Here is a 20,355-nt window from a genome sequence, read left to right on the forward strand (position 1 = left end):
TATGATTTCTGGTGATGAGTATTTGGTTGGCTGGACAAGTCTGTCAGCTCTACAACAATAGATCAACTGTAATATCCAAAACATTTATATTACTGTCCCTCGGTTAACAAGCACAATTCGTTCCAGAAGGTTGCTCGTTAACCGAAACCATTGTTTCAATGGGTTTTTGGGTATTTGGTTACAGCTCACCGAAAATTACATACAAACTAAAAATAAATGCAGTAAAGTACACTTACTTTGAGTTGTGCATGTAGAAGGCTCCTGGTTGATGATGATGATGATGATGGGTATTAGAATGGGAGTGGAGGAGAAGGGAGAAGAGAAGGCATTGGGGTGGAAGAGAAGTCACCCCATGCTGCCATTTCACCCATAAAATTTTAGTTCACTTGGTGTAATTCAAGATTATTTTCTTTAAATCAACACTACACTGCACTATATATTATCAATATGTAAAATTTATTTCAAAATGACCAATAATTTGACTGGAAACAGAAAAAAAGCATTTATGTTGAAGAGTCTCAAACAAGATGTTCCTTCCTCTGAACTGGTAAACAAACTGACGCCAAGCTTGGTGTGTTGAGTGGCTGTTTGGCGCGCAAAAAACTAGTTTCCTGTACTTCAATTATGTTCAATAATTGTTAAAATGACTAAAAAATTTAATATAAAATTTTTAAAATTATTGAATAGTACAAACTTCTTGATATTTACTAAAATGGTAAGGAATTTAAGCCCTAAATCCGATTACTGTATTGGCGGACTAATACTACAGCTGGTCGGCAGCCAAATGCAGGCGAAAACATGGGAAAAATTCGTAAGGAATTCGTTAACCGAGGGTTTGCTCGTTAACCGAAGTGAAGAATCTTATGGAAGGTAATTCGTTAACCGAGGGATCACTGTATGTGCTTATCCATTCAGAGGTGTTAATAAAGTCCAATAAGGTGGGATACAGAGTATTTATTTGGAAAATACAGTATTTTTCTTGTAATGCAATCAGGGACTTACTGCCCTTGCTCAACATACTGTTCCATCTCTAATTTTTTTATCCCTGAATTGTTTAACTATTATTATAGTTAATTTTCCAATTAATTAAGAAAATCTCGTACTATAATGTAACACACTCAAATACATCTCATTGATATAGTACAGTATAAACAAAATAATCCATCACAATTGAAAAAATATGGACATAATTTGGCCTTGTGTTTACATATAGTTCTGCATGCGATAAAAAGCTTAAAATTGTGTTGAATATCAACACAATGTATCTGCACTTTCAGTAATAACAAAAGCACAAAGTCAAATAAACTCAGAATAAAAGAAATCTACAGTACTGTATATGTAAAAAATAACATAAAATATTGGAATGGGCAGTAGAGACAATGAGAGAAACAATAATCCAGTGATTCCTTTCATAAGTTCCATTACAAAGCTAATGACCAATACAGGATTTCTAAGTTTACCAGCAAACATCTCAGTAAAGGTAGAAATTTAATATTTAAACTTTACTTATAAAATGCCCTGAACACTGTTAGAGGTCAAAACATCTTAATTTCAATGTTGAAAAGTAAAACAGTTGCTAAATAACCTGTAAAATTAAGATAAATTTCATTCGTTCTAAATTAACAATTCTTACTAATTAGTGTATCACATGTACTAAAGAAAGACTTTAGCAAAGAATACAGGGCAAAAACTACAAATTGGATTTGAACTGACAGGATGCCTTTATGTCAAAGAGTCCTCTTACAATATGGGGTCAAAGGCACAATACTGTACTGGATATAGAAGTTCTCATATATTCCCGAAGTATGGATGAAGACTCACAAGTTAAAACAAAATCTTTAAACACAGGCAAAGTTTAGAAACACTTCAAAATTATGAAAGTTCTGTGAGAGGCTGGAGAATGTCACTTGAGGACAATCAACACAATGGTCAGAATAGTCTAAATAAAGATGTATTAATTAAATTAAAGAAACTAAGATCTTCAGGTACTGAGACAGGTTCTCCTTGATTGCCCATGGGTGACGTGTTGTTCTGTTCTGTTTAGCACTTGCTGTCTTTAAGTACTGTTGATGCTGAAGTAACAATTTCACAACATGGTATTTGGTGGTTCGCTTATTTTCATTTCCTCCACATATTTTTTAGTTTCACTTTTCACAATCCATTTTCATTTTTTTTTACTTTTCCATATGTATAAAGTTTCTTGACGTAACAATAATATTTCCTATTTCTTGTGACACTCGTGAAATTTGTAGTAAGCTTTAGCAAAACATTTAAGCACTGCTGATGAATTTTCAGTAGTGAAGAGTACGGAAGTAATTGGGGAGAAGAGTCTGCATGTCACGCAGAACACGGGGTCAGGTAACATAATACAAGTTACCAAAAGGAATACAGTACAGTACTGTACAGTATACTGTACTTTTAAACTACAACATCAACTTGAAACAATACAGTTAATGCTGCATGAAGTACAATACAAGATAAATTTAAATATACAATTTCCCATGTATTCATAACTAGGCACAAATTTTACCCTCACAGACACTTACACATTCAACTACAATGATAACCTATGAAGTATTATATATATATATATATATATATATATATATATATATATATATATATATATATATATATATATATATATATATATATATATATATATATATATATATATATATATATATATATATAATGAATCTTCAACCTTAAGTACTGAAAGATTTGTCCTTTATGTAACAAGAACACTTTCTTAACATCTATGAATGACCGAAGGTTTGCCTAATGGCTTTATGTAACAAATACTGTAATACAGAATTGTACTCGTCACTCCATTTGCTTTACCTTTATTTTTATTTTACATTATTTATTAATTTTATTTTATTTATTTTTAATGAATGTTAAGAAAAAATGAAAGAGTGCTTTAGAGAAATTCTATATTACAGTACAGTAGTAAGTTTAAATGAGTTGGTCTTACCTTGGGGCTAAAAAAGTATTTGACCAGACAGTACAGTCAACTGTACATGGGCATTTTACATGTGCGATGACAGTATGAAAATAACTTGCTATTTATGTGAGGACAGCAATTCTGGAAATGTATGTTGGTTGCCACACACACTAACCAGATGTACATTAATAAAGCATAGTATCCTGATGTGATGATGTACCCTGTTATACTTGCAGCAGTGATGACAGGTATCACTCCTCTGTCAGGCTACCAGGTGGTGTCACATACACGGTGTATAAAATTTTCTTTGAACGTACGTAGCTAAACTCGTTGTCAAAGGTCACTACATCTGTTGGGGTAAGAAAATTTTTTATTTAACTTTGTAGAACAATAATGACTAATGTTCCACACACACACAACAGTATCTTTTGTAATGAAGTGCAGTACAGTACACACAATATTTTTCATCTACATTGTCTTTATTTAGTGAAATACAGTATATGACTTATGAAAAAGTTATCACTTTTAAGTGAAAAAGTATGTTGGATACAGTAATAATATATACTGTATAAAGTAAAAAAAAATACCCCTTAACATGTATACAGGGGGTCCCCGGGTTACAAACAGGTTCCGTTCCTGAGGACGCTTTAAAGTCACAATAATGTTTAAAATCCCACTACTGTATATCATAGCCTAAGTCAGGGGTGGGCAATTATTTTTGATGGAGGGCCACTTCATGAATGGTGGCACACTTCGCGGGCCACAGGTTAACAGCGACGAGCCAGTATTGCTGCTATGTCCACCCAACTTCCAAAATTGTCCTTTCTGTAATTAATAAGAATTTTTTTTTTCTGATTGCCAAATGCAGTGGCGGGCCACAGAAATAATTTGGCGGGCCAAATGTGGCCCGTAGGCCGCGCTTTGTCCACCCCTGGCCTAAGTCCTTATCTACATCTAAAATCACTTAATTTAAGACAAAAGAAGAAATAGAATGACAAAATACAGTAAATGAAAGTAAAAAATAAGTCATCAGGTAAAAAAAAAATCCAACAATGTAAATTTCAAGATTAACCCCGTTTGTATCGGCGGGCTTTCGTAAGTCGGGACTTCCTGTACTGTAATGTGCAATAGTCACAATAACATATTTCTCTCACATTCAAAGTAAAGAATAAACAAATACTGCACAGCACAGCACAGTACAGTACAGAACAGAATAGTGCAGTGAACTAAAATTTCATCCTTTTACCAAGTAGGGATTTGAGGGTATGTTATTACTTCTGTATGCTGTTTATAAGTCTGTCCATCCATTTATAAACACAATACTTGTACTGTCTTAAAAAAAAATTCTGTCCTACTTTAGGCACATCCATAAAACTTGACACACTTCAGTAGTAGAGCAACAAGCCTACAGTATTGTATAGACCTTGGTGGACATCAAGTCAAATGTGAAGCTTATCCATTCATATAAAATATCTGTTATCATAATTTGGTTTTACAATGTTTTTTATCTTTCTAAGCTGCCTTTATTGGTTTCTTGAATGCATCAGGCTATCCCTCGGCCTCTTACATCCTACTTCTCTCGTTAGTATGTACAGTATTGTGGTGTGTACATTTGACGTCGTCGTGGAAGTAAAGATCTTGTATTGACTCGTCCACTGTTAACCAGTGGGTGATAGAGTACCTTTGTATGATATTTGAACAAAATCTAGGTTGAGACCTACAGTAGAACCTCGATAAATTGGACTGATTGGAGCAGACCTCGGTCCGAAAAAAGCGAATATATGGGGTGGGGGGAGTTGGAGATAACACTGCTTATCTGAACTGTTTAAAGGAAATCAGTTGTTGTTGTTGTAATCTTATTACTGCACTTCAACAACTAAGGTCTTTAAGTGTATAACATGGTTATTAAAAGAATATTACATAAAAAAAAATATGAAACTGAACTCTGGGTTAAAAATCAGACAAATGAGTATAAATCTGGTTGTCAACAATTGTTTTCACCGAGATGAATGTTATTTACTGTAAAGTGATATATGTAAGTGACCACAGAATTTGTCTTATGAATAAAGAGAAAACCTGTACCATACAGTACTGTACTATAAAAATAAGAACAAATTAGTTTAGTAGTATATTGTATGTGGAAGACGAATGTTTATCTGGGAGCAGCTGGCAGAGAGGGGGAGGGGGTAACATGGGTGGATGGCTCCCTCTCTCCCACAAGACTCCTTTAACACTTCTTTATGCAATTCCACCACGATTATCATATAATTTAGGATCATTTGGTGCCAGGTTGATAAAATATTATCCTAAAAGAATCAGCTTTCCTGAAAAGAGAATCCTACACTGAACACCATGAGTCCTTGTTCACAAAGAGCAAACAGCAGATCAGCTTCCCACAACATGTCTTCAACACTTTGTAAATTAGTACAGTTGTGTATTATCACCAATTAATAAATACTATTGCAGTGTATTTATCATCACCTGTATTGTAGTGTAAAGTATTAATCCCCAGCCTGCTTACATACTCAAGTGTCTTGGTTCTCAGTAGGCCTATAGCAAATCTGATTCGACCACTGTACAGTATTCAGTAAGTGTTGTTCATTTCATAAGATTTTTTATCTAATCTTCCCCCCCCCTTTTATTTAATAGTATTTCTGGTGACCAGAGCATCTCAGAGTCAGAAAAAGTGAATTCCGATATATTGAAGTCCGATTTATCGAGGTTTTACTATGCCAAAATGCAAGATAATTGGTCAAGCGTAATTTTCCCAACAAAAAAGTATTTTATTTTTTCTGGAAAGTCATTACCTGTAATGTGTTTAAAGGGTAAATTATTAACTTAAAATTGTATGTGGTATAAAGGTAATTTGAAACCTACGGGCACAGTGTAACTGACATTTTAAATACGGGTATTCTATATCTAAAATTTCTGAACCCAGATCCTTAAGTACAGTACTCAAAGTGATGTAACTATATCATCCTTTCCCATAAAAGCCTTGGATATCTTGCAAATCCTCCAAATGGCATGAGGAGCCCCGTAGGTGCTCATTAAGATACCAAGTGGCAGGAAGGTTTTATGTTACAGTAATACCTTAATGCTTCAATAGTAATTCATAATGATGCCATGTACTGTACAGTATTTCATATGTACCTTGCAGATCATAACACCATGAGTCTCACAAATGCTCTGAATGTCAGGTATTCCAGTGGTGCTCATAATGACAGAAGTGCTCACAATGATGGAAGTGATAAGCAGATGTTTGTAATGATTTCAAGTGTTCATAATGATAGTTGGCGCCTCACAAGTGTTCATAATGATAGTTGGTGCCTCACAAGTGTTCATATTGTTGATGCCTCACAAGTGTTCATAATGATAGTTGGTGCCTCACAAGTGTTCATATTGTTGATGCCTCACAAGTGTTCATATTGTTGATGCCTCACAAGTGTTCATAATGATAGTTGGCACCTCACAAGTGTTCACATTGTTGATGCCTCACAAGTGCTCATAATGATAGTTGGCGCCTCACAAGTGTTCATAATGATAGTTGATGCCTCACAAGTGTTCATAATGATAGTTGATGCCTCACAAGTGTTCATATTGATGGTTGATGCCTCACAAGTGTTCATAATGATAGTTGATGCCTCACAAGTGTTCATAATGATAGTTGATGCCTCACAAGTGTTCATAATGATAGTTGATGCCTCACAAGTGTTCATAATGATGGTTGATGCCTCACAAGTGCTCATAATGATAGTTGGTGCCTCACAAGTGTTCATAATGATAGTTGATGCCTCACAAGTGTTCATAATGATGGTTGATGCCTCACAAGTGTTCATAATGATGGTTGATGCCTCACAAGTGTTCATAATGATGGTTGATGCCTCATGTTCATAATGATAGTTGATGCCTCACAAGTGTTCATAATGATGGTTGATGCCTCACAAGTGTTCATAATGATAGTTGATGCCTCACAAGTGTTCATAATGATAGTTGATGCCTCACAAGTGTTCATAATGATGGTTGATGCCTCACAAGTCTTCATAATGATAGTTGATGCCTCACAAGTCTTCATAATGATAGTTGATGCCTCACAAGTGTTCATATTGATGGTTGGCGCCTTACAAGTGTTCATCATGATAGTTGATGCCTCACAAGTGTTCATAATGATAGTTGATGCCTCACAAGTGTTCATATTGATGGTTGGTGCTTCACAAGTGTTCATAGTGATAGTTGATGCCTCACACAAGTGTTCATAATGATAGTTGATGCCTCACTAGTGTTCATATTGATAGTTGGCGTCTCACAAGTGTTCATATTGATGGTTGGCGCCTCACAAGTGCTCATATTGATGGTTGATGCCTCACACATGTTCAGAATGATCTTAGGTATCTCAGAAGTCTTGGCTATCACAGGTGTTTCACAAGTGCTCTTAATGATTCCAAGTGACACATGTGCTCTTAATGATTCCAAGTGACACATGTGCTCATAATGATGTTCATAGTGACTCAAGTGTTTCAGAAGTACTCATAATGATACCAGGCTTCTCACACATGCTCATAATGACTCCATTTGAGCTAAAGATACCCCCCAATGACATTAAATATCATGTGTGGAGCAGCTGGTTACATTTAGGTCATACAGTATGTTCAACAAGTGTTCTCGCTGAAATCAAATGTTCCGCAGCTCTTCGTATTTAGGTCATGTACTCAACAGGCATTCTCACAGATCAGACATTCAACAACTTTGAGCATGTCAATAAAACTTCACATACTGAATTTTATATTGAAGAAGAGGAAGAGGCATGAAGACATTGGTAGTTATTAGGTCAAGGTATTTCTCTCCTTACACTGCATGGCAACAAGGCCCCATCATGAAGACAGATTCTCCTCACTATTCTTCCAATTTACAAATATACAATAATTCTCATTGTTACCAGAGATTTGAAAGGTACTTAAAACAGAAGAAAATACTGTATGTGCAATGTGTTAGGTGGGACACAGATAACATGCATGGCCAGGGGTGGATCCAGGAATATCAGGGGGGTAAGTCCGTGCAAGTTTTTTTTTTTTTAATCTTACCAATATACGGGGACACTTGATATTAGAAGATATTCTGAAGTCAATGGTAATTACTATTTACTATACAAAAATGCCTGAGTACAATACTGCATTAAAGAAAAAGTATTGGAATTTTCTGGTGAAATGGGGTGTCTGGACCCCCCCCCCCCTGGATCCTCCCTTGATGGCTAGTCATTACAAAACAATGAGCTAGATGAATCTCCAAATTATAATTACAATACATCTTCACCTGTCATCAAACTTTACGGCCATTGCAGACGCTAAAAGATTTTACACATCTTCCTTAATAACAGATATTGGACTCCTAGTGGTCGTTGTTATCATTCCACAAATCATTTAATACTTCACGACTGTATCCAAAATATCAATTTACTTGTAAATACAGGCAGTCCCCAAGTTACGAACGCCCGACTTACGAAGACCCGTATTTATGAATGGGATCCCAATTTTTCATCACAAAAATCTGTACAGTAATGAGAATTTTATTTTTTTACATTACTTTATATTGTGTAACATTACTTTATTTACAGCATTTACATTATTTCTTATGTATGGGATATTATTGTTGTTTTGTATGGGCAGGGTTGTGCTTTAACCTAGCCTAACCTATGAAATTAATCTGTTCCGACTTACAAACAGGATCTAGGAACATATCGGGTTTGTAACTTGGGGTCTGCTTGCAAATAATAAATCTTGAATATTTGTCAACTAAAAAATATCTGTGTATTCAAGATTCCCTTCTAGTATTTATTTTGTAGTAAATCTCCCAAGTCCCTTGCATGGATATTTTGAGACCCATTATGCCTTAAATGTTTCTTCATATTAATGCTCTGTAGTTATCTAGCCATGAAACAAGCCATTGCAAACACAATGGACAAATAAAGTTGTAAAAATAATGTAAAACTTCTGAATAAAGATGGTAGTTGGTACCAAATGTAAGTCACATTTGCATACGGTCAAAAATACTGGACAATAGTGGTAGTAGGCACCTATCAAACAGGGAGGTACTACCGCCTGGGAAGATATTGGAAGCATAATGTGTTGTCTAATGGTAGACCCTGCTGCCATATGGCATCAAAAAAATTGTGACCAAGTCTCAGGTTGCTCATCTGACTTTTTTGTCTCATTTACACAAAAATTGCAGGGTCTCAATTGTTTCTCTTACTATTGACAACACAACAAACATATATTGTTTCTCACTATTGATATTTGTTTTTATTTTTATTTTTCAATTATGGCTCCTTACTATTACCGTACTATTATTATTTATGTTAAGCTTTATTAATTTTATTCTTCTTCATCTTCTTATTATTATAATTATTATTATTATTTTATTCTATTTTTGCCCCCCAGGCCTTGATGTGGGTCATAAAATGACCTGTGCCCGGGTGGGCTAATGCCCGTAAAAAAATAAATAAAAATAAATAAATAAAATAAATAAATAAATAAATGATGTACAGGTATTTGCACTTCAGGAAATATATTGTTCAATTAATGTAGAACAAGTGTTCATGAAAAAAATATCTGAGCATTGAATGTACAGTACAGTACTGTACAGTATTGTACAGGTATAGTGCATAGAAGATTTTAAACTTTCATCATCTTTCAAAATAGTAAAAACATTTATACTGTATTATATAAAAAAAAAAGACAGTAAGCATAAATGCAGTATACAGTACAGAGTTTAATAAGTGGACTTACAAGTGCCAGTTTCCGTGCACACCAGGCAGCCTTCCTCGGTTACTAACTGTGAGTTGACTCTTTGTAACGGCACCAAAACTTCCTCCTCCCCTTTCTTTACTTTGCGAGTCACTCCAAAACCGATGTCAAAATCTTCACTCCGAAATTCCCACCTGAAATAATAAGGATAACAATAATAATAATAGTACGGTAGTAATAGTACCTGTAATAATAATAATAATAATAATAATAATAATAATAATAATAATAATCAAAGATGACTAAACAACAAGGGGACTGTGGAGGGAAAATAATGTGTTGATGGGATAATAAAAATAAAAACATTTATAAGAAATACAGTTCCTGGACTTTTAATGTTTGGAATAAAATGACCACATTCATTGTTACTTACTGGACTCATAATTCCTTAAGACTCAAGGAGGATAAACTGACAAATTTACATGGGACAGAATCAGCCAGAGCTACACACACACATATACACACACACACACACACACACACACACACACACAAAGTTTCCCTTTGATGCTGTGCTCTCTATATGTAAATCTGTCAATCCAATTTTACTTTCCTCCTCTATTCTGTGATGCAAATTGTCACTCATTATTTCATACACTCCCAGATATTTGAAACCTCCCACTACCTCTATATTCTGTCTCCCCCCCCCCCCAACTAGAATCAATATCTTCCTACTTTCCATTACTTTCATTCACATTCACTATTAAACAATTCTCTCTCATTAGTACAGTGAATGTGTAATTTTTCCTCGTGAATCACCAGAGCAATGTTGTCTGTAATCATAACCCGATTTACCAGCCATTTGCATTCAGCGTCATTATTTACTTAAATTGCTGTCTGCTCCATTGCCTTGGTTTTCACCAGTATTACTAGCTAGGTAAACTATCCATGAAAATCACTCTCTCATCTTCTCTCTCCTCTTTGCCTCTTCTTTTCTTTCTGTCTTTCATCTCTTCTCTCTCTCCTTCTCTTTCATTCATCTTCTCCTCTCCCTCTTATTCATCTTTTCTCTCTCTCTCTCTCTCTCTCTCTCTCTCTCTCTCTCTCTAACATCAGTGGCAACATTACACATCACTAAAGAACCCCTTACACTTTGACTGGAACTGTAATCACTTTCCCTCTTCCTGACACAAGCTCCACCCCCCCACCCTCCTCCTCTCTTTTCCCTTTAAAAAAATCCAAATGACTCTCTTTATCTTTTCTTTTAAAGGGTTCAGTTTTGAGGTAATGTTTTGGGGCTGTTATTGTATTTTCCATATACAGTTAAACCTCTATATAATGGACTATATGGAGAGGAAAGTCCATAATATCGAGGGTCCATTAGATCTGAAATTTCCATCTAATGTAGTACAGGTACTGTATGTGGAGAAAAGTCCATTACTGTATATTAAGGCTTCACTGTACAGGTATGTTATCCACACACTGGCGTACTCACTTTAGGTGGGATCCCGAGTGTTTGACGTCAAACTTGAGTCTCTTCTTGCCGCCTTTGCTCAGCGTGAGGGTAGACAACTTGTCGTCCTCTGTCAGTTTAGATAGGTTGCTCTTGCTCAGGCTTAAGTAATATTTCTTGGGTACCTCTCCTCCTAGACATATCTGTAGACATATATACAATATTGTACAGGACTTTACAATGATAATAACTTTAGATTTGAGACTTGTACACAACAGTCATAATAACCTTAGATTTGAAGTTGTGTATTGAATTATGGATGTGTGTGTGTGTGTGTGTGTGAGGCACTCTGGGTGAGAAGCAGACAAGAGTTAAATTAAAACAATACCAGGAAATTCGGTGAATGTTAATCAATTTTGAAATAAAAATAATGGTATAATAAACACGTCTTAATCCCTTGTGTACAGGTTCCCCTCTGAGCTGTATAAAAGCGTCTGGTGTTAGCCAAATGATATAATGAAAGTGGCGTCAAGACGTGAAGGGGTTAAGCTGATTCGTCACTTACCGTATTTTGTTCTCACCTTGAGCATCTCATATTTATGAGGCTATTCATCTTGCACTTAAGTTTAGCTACTGGTTGTGTAGCTGTAGCACACTTTTATAATTATACTGTACTGTACTATATTCACCTAAAGCAAATCATGTTTCACCACCAATTTATCTTTATGTGTTACTCCATCAGGCCCTAAAGGACATTTACACACTCATATTATAATACATTGTACAGTACTGTATATAATTCTCTTACTAACTATGTTTTGTTTATTAATTCTCTCTAAAAACCATTGTCCATTTTACACTGTTAAATTAGTTTACCTGGAAGAAGTGAAGGATTTATACTACAGACTTACTATTAACATGCATGGGTTTACATTATCTACGAGGATATTATTTACCGTATCATGTTGTACTTACCACATGTTAGCATCATAACATTTCTTTAAGCTTCAATCATTCCTTAATACCCTGTACATTGTTTGAAAGAGAGAGTTTTGTACTTTTCACCAAGGTTGTGTTTGTCAGAAAGTAGTTCAAGATAAGCATAGTGAACAAAGAACTGATAGCTAACGCCTACTGTTGTTAACACTAATCAAAGAGCCACCGTACCTGTGAAGGACATTTGGGGTCACCGTCATGGTCTACGTTGGTGCCTCCCCAGTGTTGAGGAAGTTGGTCAGCGTCAATATCTTTTAACAGGGCTTCCTTCCACCCACTGCGTCCAAATATTCGTATTTTTTTTAGGGTAACTTCATGGAGGAAAGGCTTGATCACTGCATATGCTAGTGTAAACACCTTTGGTGCTGTGAAGGAAGGTTTTATTATTTATTTACAAATAATTTGTCTGTGATGAATGTGTCATGAATTTTACATTATTATGAAACCAGAAGCAATTATTTGAAGAACATATCCACCAATAAAATATATAATTATAATAAAAACATGGAAATTAGTGCAAAATAATTGTTTTTCATGAGCTGTTTATTAATAGCAGCAGTAACTCACCATTTATGACATAGGCACATTTGAGAAATTCAGGGTAATTGGCCTCATACAGTTGTACTAACTCAAGGATCACATCCATAGCTGAGGGGGGTAAAATATACATCATAAACCAATTGCAAAATACTTATGTCAAGAAAACCCATTCAGAGCCAAAATAATGAGACAAATTTAAAATACTTAATGCTGATCTGTTGTAGCTTATCTCAGATGCAGTAATTCCTATTGACTGACTGTTTATAAAACTCTGATATACTTTTACAGACAGATGTTTTCCTGTATAATACTGTACATGACTGGAGAATGAGTCACCGAATTTAAATTTCCACAGACCTATAAAAAATACTGATTGTATACTACACTAATCTGATTATAACTATACTGTATTTTAAAGCTCCCAAATTACTTATAGAGAGAAGGTTATCACTTACCAGGCTTCCAAGTAACATGTCTCAAGGAAAAGTTATCAAGGTCAAAGATACAGCACTGTTGGGTAACGGGGTAGCCCAGTATCTGTGTTTGCTTAGCCATATCTTGCCGAGATGCCTCCAGGACACGTACTGTGTACCTGATATAATCGTTCTTTCGTACACTCGATAAAAGGCCCCTCATGTCACACCCTCCGTAAGGAATGATCCACACTGTTCATCGCAAAAAGAACATAACAGTAAGATTTTTGCAATTATTTCAATGATTAAATTATACACTAAAAAAATTCATACTCTAAGTCAACAATATGGGAGTTTTGTATACCCGGTAGATGTCAATAATCTTCAGTGGGCGTGCATACAACTTGAAAAGAACTTACCAGGAAGCCCTGTCTTATCGTGCCCTGCCATGCCAACTGGATAGTACTTGAGGAGCACCTCGGGAACGTCCCAATCCAAAACCGTGTCTGTGCTCCACTCCTTACGCCATTCCATACTCTTGAGGTACAACAAATTACTGTGTGAGCTTTATCTATTTTACTTATTCTCCTGGACTACATGTACTGTAGTACTCAGTTCCTACATACTGTACAGTACAGTATAGGGAATCATGGCTCTTTTTTTATCAATTACCTCTACCTGCACATAATTGACAATACATGTACCGGTACCTAATTTTAATTTAGATTACTGCAGAAGTTAAGTTACTGGAGATGTGAATTAATTTTGACTTTCAATTCTAGTTTATATTTTTTCTCCATATTATACACTTCACACACCAGCCTTGGGAACAAGTTTTAATAAAATTTTAGTATTGTATGGTGTACAAGTACAGTACACTACTATCATAAGAGAGTACTCATCAGCAAACAATTTACATTCGATAAAGACTCACTCATGCCTTCTCAAAGAAAGGACTATTTTAGGACACAATGTTATTACACAGTACCTTCAAGTTTTCAGTGATTAGGATCTAAACTGTATTTCTTATATTCCTCTATCAATAGAACACTTTATCTCATAATTCTACCATAAATACTCAGTAACTGATAGGCTCTCCAATTTACTGTTAGAGTCATCATTAACTGCCGCGTTGACCGTCTGAAGGTGAGAGTTCTCTGGACTTTGGAAAACAGTGGTAATGTCTTCAAATGTAAGCTTCCCCACACCTGTCAAGTCTTAACTGTTATTCAGTGAAGGTGTCACGTGTAAATCACTTTTAACCTCCAAGAAATTATCTTTTTAGGGGGGGTCCACATATCTCTAGTAGGGTACAATACTGTATTGTAGTTTTATTTTAAAATGTACAATAAGCCTTCCACTTATCCTTATAAAGAGCACTTGCTTGGCCATGTAATTTCACTACCGGGTATCGTGTGTGATTTCACTACTGGGTATCATTTTAATACCTGTATAGCACATAATTTCACTAATAATTTTAATACAGCAAATATAAATTCAATCTTAATACTGTACTACTGTTATTGATTTCCAATTGCTTACACATACATTATACAGTACATTATACACACAAACAAATAGTCTGTATATGAGGCATTGATATTTTACCTAAACATGTACAGTACAGTATTTTTGTTCAGAACAAAGGTTGAACATAAAAATTAATCAAGATGGATCAGCAGTAGAATATTTTAGTGGTACTGATGTTCCCTCAACCAGTAAGACACTCACCTTCTTCAGCATCTGCTCAGCCTTATCCAGGTTGTAGTTGCGAGCTGTGGAGATAACACCGATTTTTATCATTAAAGATTTTGAGCATAATCTTTTATCCGAAAATAACAGTTTGTAGTAGAGATTTACCTGTAAACAGAAGAGGTACAGCTAGGTTGCTTCCCTTCTCCTGATTTCTTTAGCTATGGTTGGTCTCACTGATTTGTGTGTGTGTGTTGTAGATGTTATACTGTTTATTCAGTTAAGGAACGGCTTCACTTAGTCAAAAACAATGGATAGACCAACTACCTGAACGGCTGATAAGCTGATAAGAGGTGAAAAAAAATGATAATTGATCATTTTTTTAATACACCCGTCGTACAGGTACAGTATAGGTACAGGTCCTGTACCTATACTGTACCATAATTATAAGTACAGTACCTATATATTTTTTTACTCATCAAATTTCGTTTTATTTTTATTCAGTACTGTCATGTACGTTTTTATAATGATATAAAAAGTTTGTTTTGTCTTATACATTATTAAATTAAGAACTGGGTGCCTTATCAGAATAAAACTGCATTTGTAAATGAGTGAAGAGTTTTTCTAAATTCATCTTATTTACAACACTTTATATATCGGTAAGAATGGCTTTTATTTAAATTCAGGCTAATGTATATATATTAAAATGGTGTACTAAAAGAACACACACACACACACACACACACACACACACACACACACACACACACCAGTAATAAATATAACCGTTTTCTAGTCGGTGTGTGTTGCCTTTCCTGGGCCACGCCTCTTAGTTCTTGTCAAGTAACCCCGGGGCAGTGTTGAGAAATTATATAAAAAGTCGTAGCCAAGAGAGGTGCAGGTCTATATTGTACCAGTGTTACAGGTCCGCTGATATTATTGTCCTATCTTATTCTCAGACATCCTAAGCATTACTCACTCACACACACACAAAAAAACCCCTGAAAATGCCAACTTCTAAACTTAAGACATTAAGAAAAACAACCAAACACTGATCTTATTTTCCCACAATCAAATATTTACGTCAGTGAGAGACAGACACACACACAGCATGGTATCTCAATATATTTCCCCCGTTCCTAAATGAGTGTGAGTGGAGCTGTTATCGTACATATCTCCACGTTATAAACAAACATTACCATCCTGCTATCTACATCCTGATTTGTTTATCATTGTCTGTGTGTGGTTGCCTCATGCACGTGTTTATTTATTTATTTTTTCACGTTTCATTTTTTTATGTTATCTATAATGTACTTTCATACAACATTGTTAGGAGTGACAATAATATAGATGTCACTAGTTTATCCAGCCTACAGAGAAAGAGAGGGGGGGGAGGGGAAGCGTCATTCAAGGTTACACACTGTGAAGGTCACCTGCACACACCACCGTAATCATCTCACCTGTCTCCCCCCACCACACCTCCAACCTCTCACCTCTACCCCTACCACACCCCAACCTCTCTCCTCTCACCCCCACCACACTTCAATCTCTCACCTCTTTCCCCAACCTCTCACCTCTCTCCCTACCACACCCCAACCTCTCACCTCTACCCCTACCACACCCCAACCTCTCACCTCTCTCCCACCACACCTCCAACCTCTCATCTCTCTCCCACCACACTTAGCAGCCATCTAATAACCGTATCATAGCAACAACAACAAGCACATAACAGAGTGTACACATTTCACAGGTGTTCGGACGAGTAGACTCAACAGCTCCTCCTCATATTTTTGTGCACCTCTCGGGATATACACACACACACACACACACACACACACACACACACTTCACAAAATATCCACAACAACCACATTCCACAACACTTGAGACGAAATACACACACACACGCCACCCTAACACTCACCAGTCTACGATATACACAAAGAACGACACTCAAAGGTAAAGCAATCAAGTTTTTAGTATACAAATATCCACCTGTTGAGGACTCCGAAAGCTGTTTACATACCATAACATCATACTCATGGCTGTGTATACTCCACTACACAATAGGAGCGGTATACACTCACGGAAGGTAGTGTAAACCCAACTGTGACACACGCTACAGTAGACTCACCCACAAGCCATTGTAGAAGGTCGTGGTCGTGTTGTTGGTCTGGTGGCAGGAGATTCGCCACTCCTTCTCGAAACTGTAATGAAAAAAATAGATCGTGTTAGTGATTGTCTTTCTATATAGGCAGGTGTATAAAGGTGGGGTAGGTAGGTAGTAGAGTAGTAGTAGTAGTAGCATAGTAGTAATAGTATTATTGTTGTAGTGGTAATATAATAGTAGTGGTAGTAATAGTAGTACAATAGTAGTAGTAGTGAAAGTAATAGTAGTAGTAATCTAGGAGGATGAGTGGGTGGGTGGGTTCATGGGTAGATAAGATAGGAAGTGGCCAGGTAGGAGAGGTGGGTAGGAGGATAAGGTAGCATCACCATCATCCCCCTACACCAGCACTTCAGTCTTCAGCACTTGGGTCCACCACCCTATTTGTGAACCAGTTTCTTCCTGGATGAACAGTACTCATTAGCGTTGTTTTCTGTTAGAGTTATGGTAGGTGAACCGATTATCATACAAAGCTGTCACTAATGTTTAATGATAACTGTTATAATTCTCTCTCTCTCTCTCTCTCTCTCTGATGTGTTCGCTGGGGTCATTACTCCCTCATGACCTCTCCTCCCTCTCTCCCCCCTGTCTCTCCCACCTGCCCCTCCCCCTCACCCCAACGTACCCAACACACATCAAGTGACCTGTCTGCTTTAATTATCTGAAGTGCCCTGAGTGGATTAAGAATGACGCTCCCAGGATGACCTCAATACCCTCCAGAATGACCTGACCTTCAACACACGTAATGACCTTCAGAATGACCCCCCCCCCTACTCTCTGGATGACCCTAAAGTGCCCATCAGATTGACTCTTAATACGCGCAATGACTCCAAAATGCCCCTCCCTGCATGACCAACAGAGGGAAGTAGAGACGCTTTCAGGAGTCATGTTTGCAAAGGAGAGTTCAAGTGCAGGGAGAAATCTTGCCCATGTGTTTATTACCAGTGGCTGACTTACGAGTGTTACCAGAGGCTGTGGCATGAGTGACAAGTGTTACCAGTGACAGTGGCATGAGTGACAAGTGGCTGTGGCATGAGTGACAAGTGTTACCATCACCACTACCAAGAGGCAGTCAGTTTTCACATTAACCAATAAAGGCCAAGAGCTCAATGTAGAACACGTCTGAGATGGTTGGTGGCCCGAGGTACTGTGGTGCCAAGACGCTACACAACATCCTCTCCTCTTCCTGCCTCTTCTTACGTCTCTCTATCTCTCTCCTCCTCTGTCTTTCTCTTTGTCCTCCTCCTCACTGCCGACTGACTAGGCACTCAATGAGACAAATTTAGCAAGATTTTCTTTGCGTGTGTAACAAAATTCCTGTCTCTGCTCTCTTCTACTCGCCAACATAACATAACAACATTAATAACAACAGAAGATAACAACATACAGTATAAGTAAAAACAGCATAACAACATAGCACTAACTTAACATAACCTAACCTAATCTAAAGCTAATCAGACCTAATTTACCCAACATCAGATCGTAAAAAGGTGGATAGGGGAGGGATTACCTGAAGATTAACCACCCCGACGTATTTAACCTGAATAGTAACCCCCTCTAACGCTAATCCAATCTAATCTGACGCTTACTTAACGCTAACCCGCTCTCTCTCCTTGTCACGCTACACAACAAACCTAGGTGGTGACCTTGGTGCCAATGCCAAGATCTGGGTCTACTGCCCCCACACGGCACCCTCATCCATCGTGCCAACAGTTAACACCACCCTGACCCACATGCCAACACCTAGCATACAGTGACCTAAAAAGGTGTATTTGGTAAATACAACAACAACGGCCATTTGATGTACCGGAAATTTAAGCCTCCCAAGATAATGAAAATAGTCATGACATTAGGCTGTCAGTCAACGTTTTGTTTGTCTGTGTATACTTCCCGTGACAACAATCTCCTCATGACACACACACACACACACACTTCCATGCTGCCAGTGTGTGTGTGTGTGTCTGCGCGCGCATACAGGCTCTACCAGGGCCGGTCATCACAGTACTGATACGATTAGTGTTAATCGCTAGTCCACCCAGAGTGATACTGAACTCTCTCTCTCTCTCTCTCTCTCTCTCTCAACTTCCTTTATTCTCTTATATAAACAGTACTAACGAAGAATAATTAATATATTTAAGGAACAATAATGAACACAGATAAACAAAGACGTCAACAAGAAAATGGAAATTATCAACATAACAATAAACAAAGAAGTTCGTGATTGTATTAATAAACTGGACGAATCACCTAAAGATTAGCCCCTCTTCACCCTCCCAGGTTATTTCACTTAGAGAATTAACCAGTCTAACCTAACCTAACCAAACTTAACCTAACGCTACTGAAACTTAACGCTAATCTATCCTCCACAAATTTAACGGAGCGCTAACCTAACCCTCCCTCACCCCCTCACAGGTAGAGTTAGGGTATATAATCATCAGGCGAAATTAACTAGGAGGGGTGGCTAGTTTTCAGAATAGGCGAATAGGTAGATTAATGTTATGGATTTTGAAGGTCGAGAAAATAAGAGAGAGAGAGAATAAGAAAAAAAAAAGAAAGCGAGAGATAGAGAGAGACCACCAGCTTATGAATTAGGGAAACCAAGAGAAGTAACTATGTACCAATTTAAAGAACGTGAGAAGAAAGATTAAGTTAGGGATGTTAGTACGTGTTGTAGCCGGTAGGGGTTTGGTGGTGTTATGGTAGCCTGGGGAATCGAGTTTCTCTTTTGTGTTATGTATGCTGGTTGAAGGCATGAGTGTGTGTGTGTGTGTGTGTGTGTGTGTGTGTGTGAGCGAGCTTTTCCTGTTGCGTTATCCTTTTGTTTTTGTTGCGTTATCTAGTCTTTGTCTTGCCCTTTTTTTATCTGTTATTGAACTTCTTTCTCGAATTTCTTGTCTAGTTTGAGGTTTCTGCACAAAGAGAAATAAGAGAGGAGAGAGAGAGAGAGAGAGGGCATGTGTATGGTTACAACACACCCATCAGTGCTCACCATTTGGACGTGCTACAGCTGTCATCCAGAACAGTGGTGGCCTCCAATATTCTCTCACTCACACCACACATGACAGTCATACCACAGGTGACAGTCATACCATCCATGACAAGCACACCACGCATGACAGCCAAATATGTAACTTGAACCACACATGACGGTCACATATGTAAGCTGAAATACACATGACAGCTGCACAAACATACGACAATGGTACCATACATGACAGCTGTACCACGTGACAGTTGTACCATACATGACAGCTGTACCACACAAGTCAACCACAAAAATGACAACCACACCAAGTGACAACATCGCACTATGTATGAACCCTCACCATCCATGACAGTAATCACAACAATCATACATACATACATACATACACATACATACATGACTTTCACATTGTTACACACCCATG

At 37.1% G+C, this 20,355-nt stretch overlaps 1 protein-coding gene across 1 annotated transcript in view; it reads right to left on the minus strand.

The window, feature by feature from the left end:
• Positions 1-939: 939 nt before the first annotated feature.
• The window catches only part of LOC121878671 (SEC14-like protein 2), a 50,688-nt gene continuing 31,272 nt past the window's right edge, over positions 940-20,355 (minus strand). Inside the window, exons 2-10 of the mRNA XM_042384992.1 lie at positions 16,913-16,985; positions 14,818-14,861; positions 13,506-13,623; positions 13,129-13,338; positions 12,701-12,781; positions 12,305-12,498; positions 11,180-11,340; positions 9,727-9,878; positions 940-3,296 (exon numbers count right to left, since the gene is read on the minus strand). Coding sequence (XP_042240926.1) covers positions 3,199-3,296; positions 9,727-9,878; positions 11,180-11,340; positions 12,305-12,498; positions 12,701-12,781; positions 13,129-13,338; positions 13,506-13,623; positions 14,818-14,861; positions 16,913-16,985 — 1,131 coding nt within the window. The 3' untranslated portion in view covers positions 940-3,198. The remainder of the gene's footprint in view (positions 3,297-9,726; positions 9,879-11,179; positions 11,341-12,304; positions 12,499-12,700; positions 12,782-13,128; positions 13,339-13,505; positions 13,624-14,817; positions 14,862-16,912; positions 16,986-20,355) is intronic.

Source organism: Homarus americanus, unplaced genomic scaffold (genome assembly GCF_018991925.1).
Source record: "Homarus americanus isolate GMGI-L3 unplaced genomic scaffold, GMGI_Hamer_2.0 scaffold23518, whole genome shotgun sequence".
Classification (NCBI taxonomy): Eukaryota; Metazoa; Arthropoda; class Malacostraca; order Decapoda; family Nephropidae; genus Homarus; species Homarus americanus.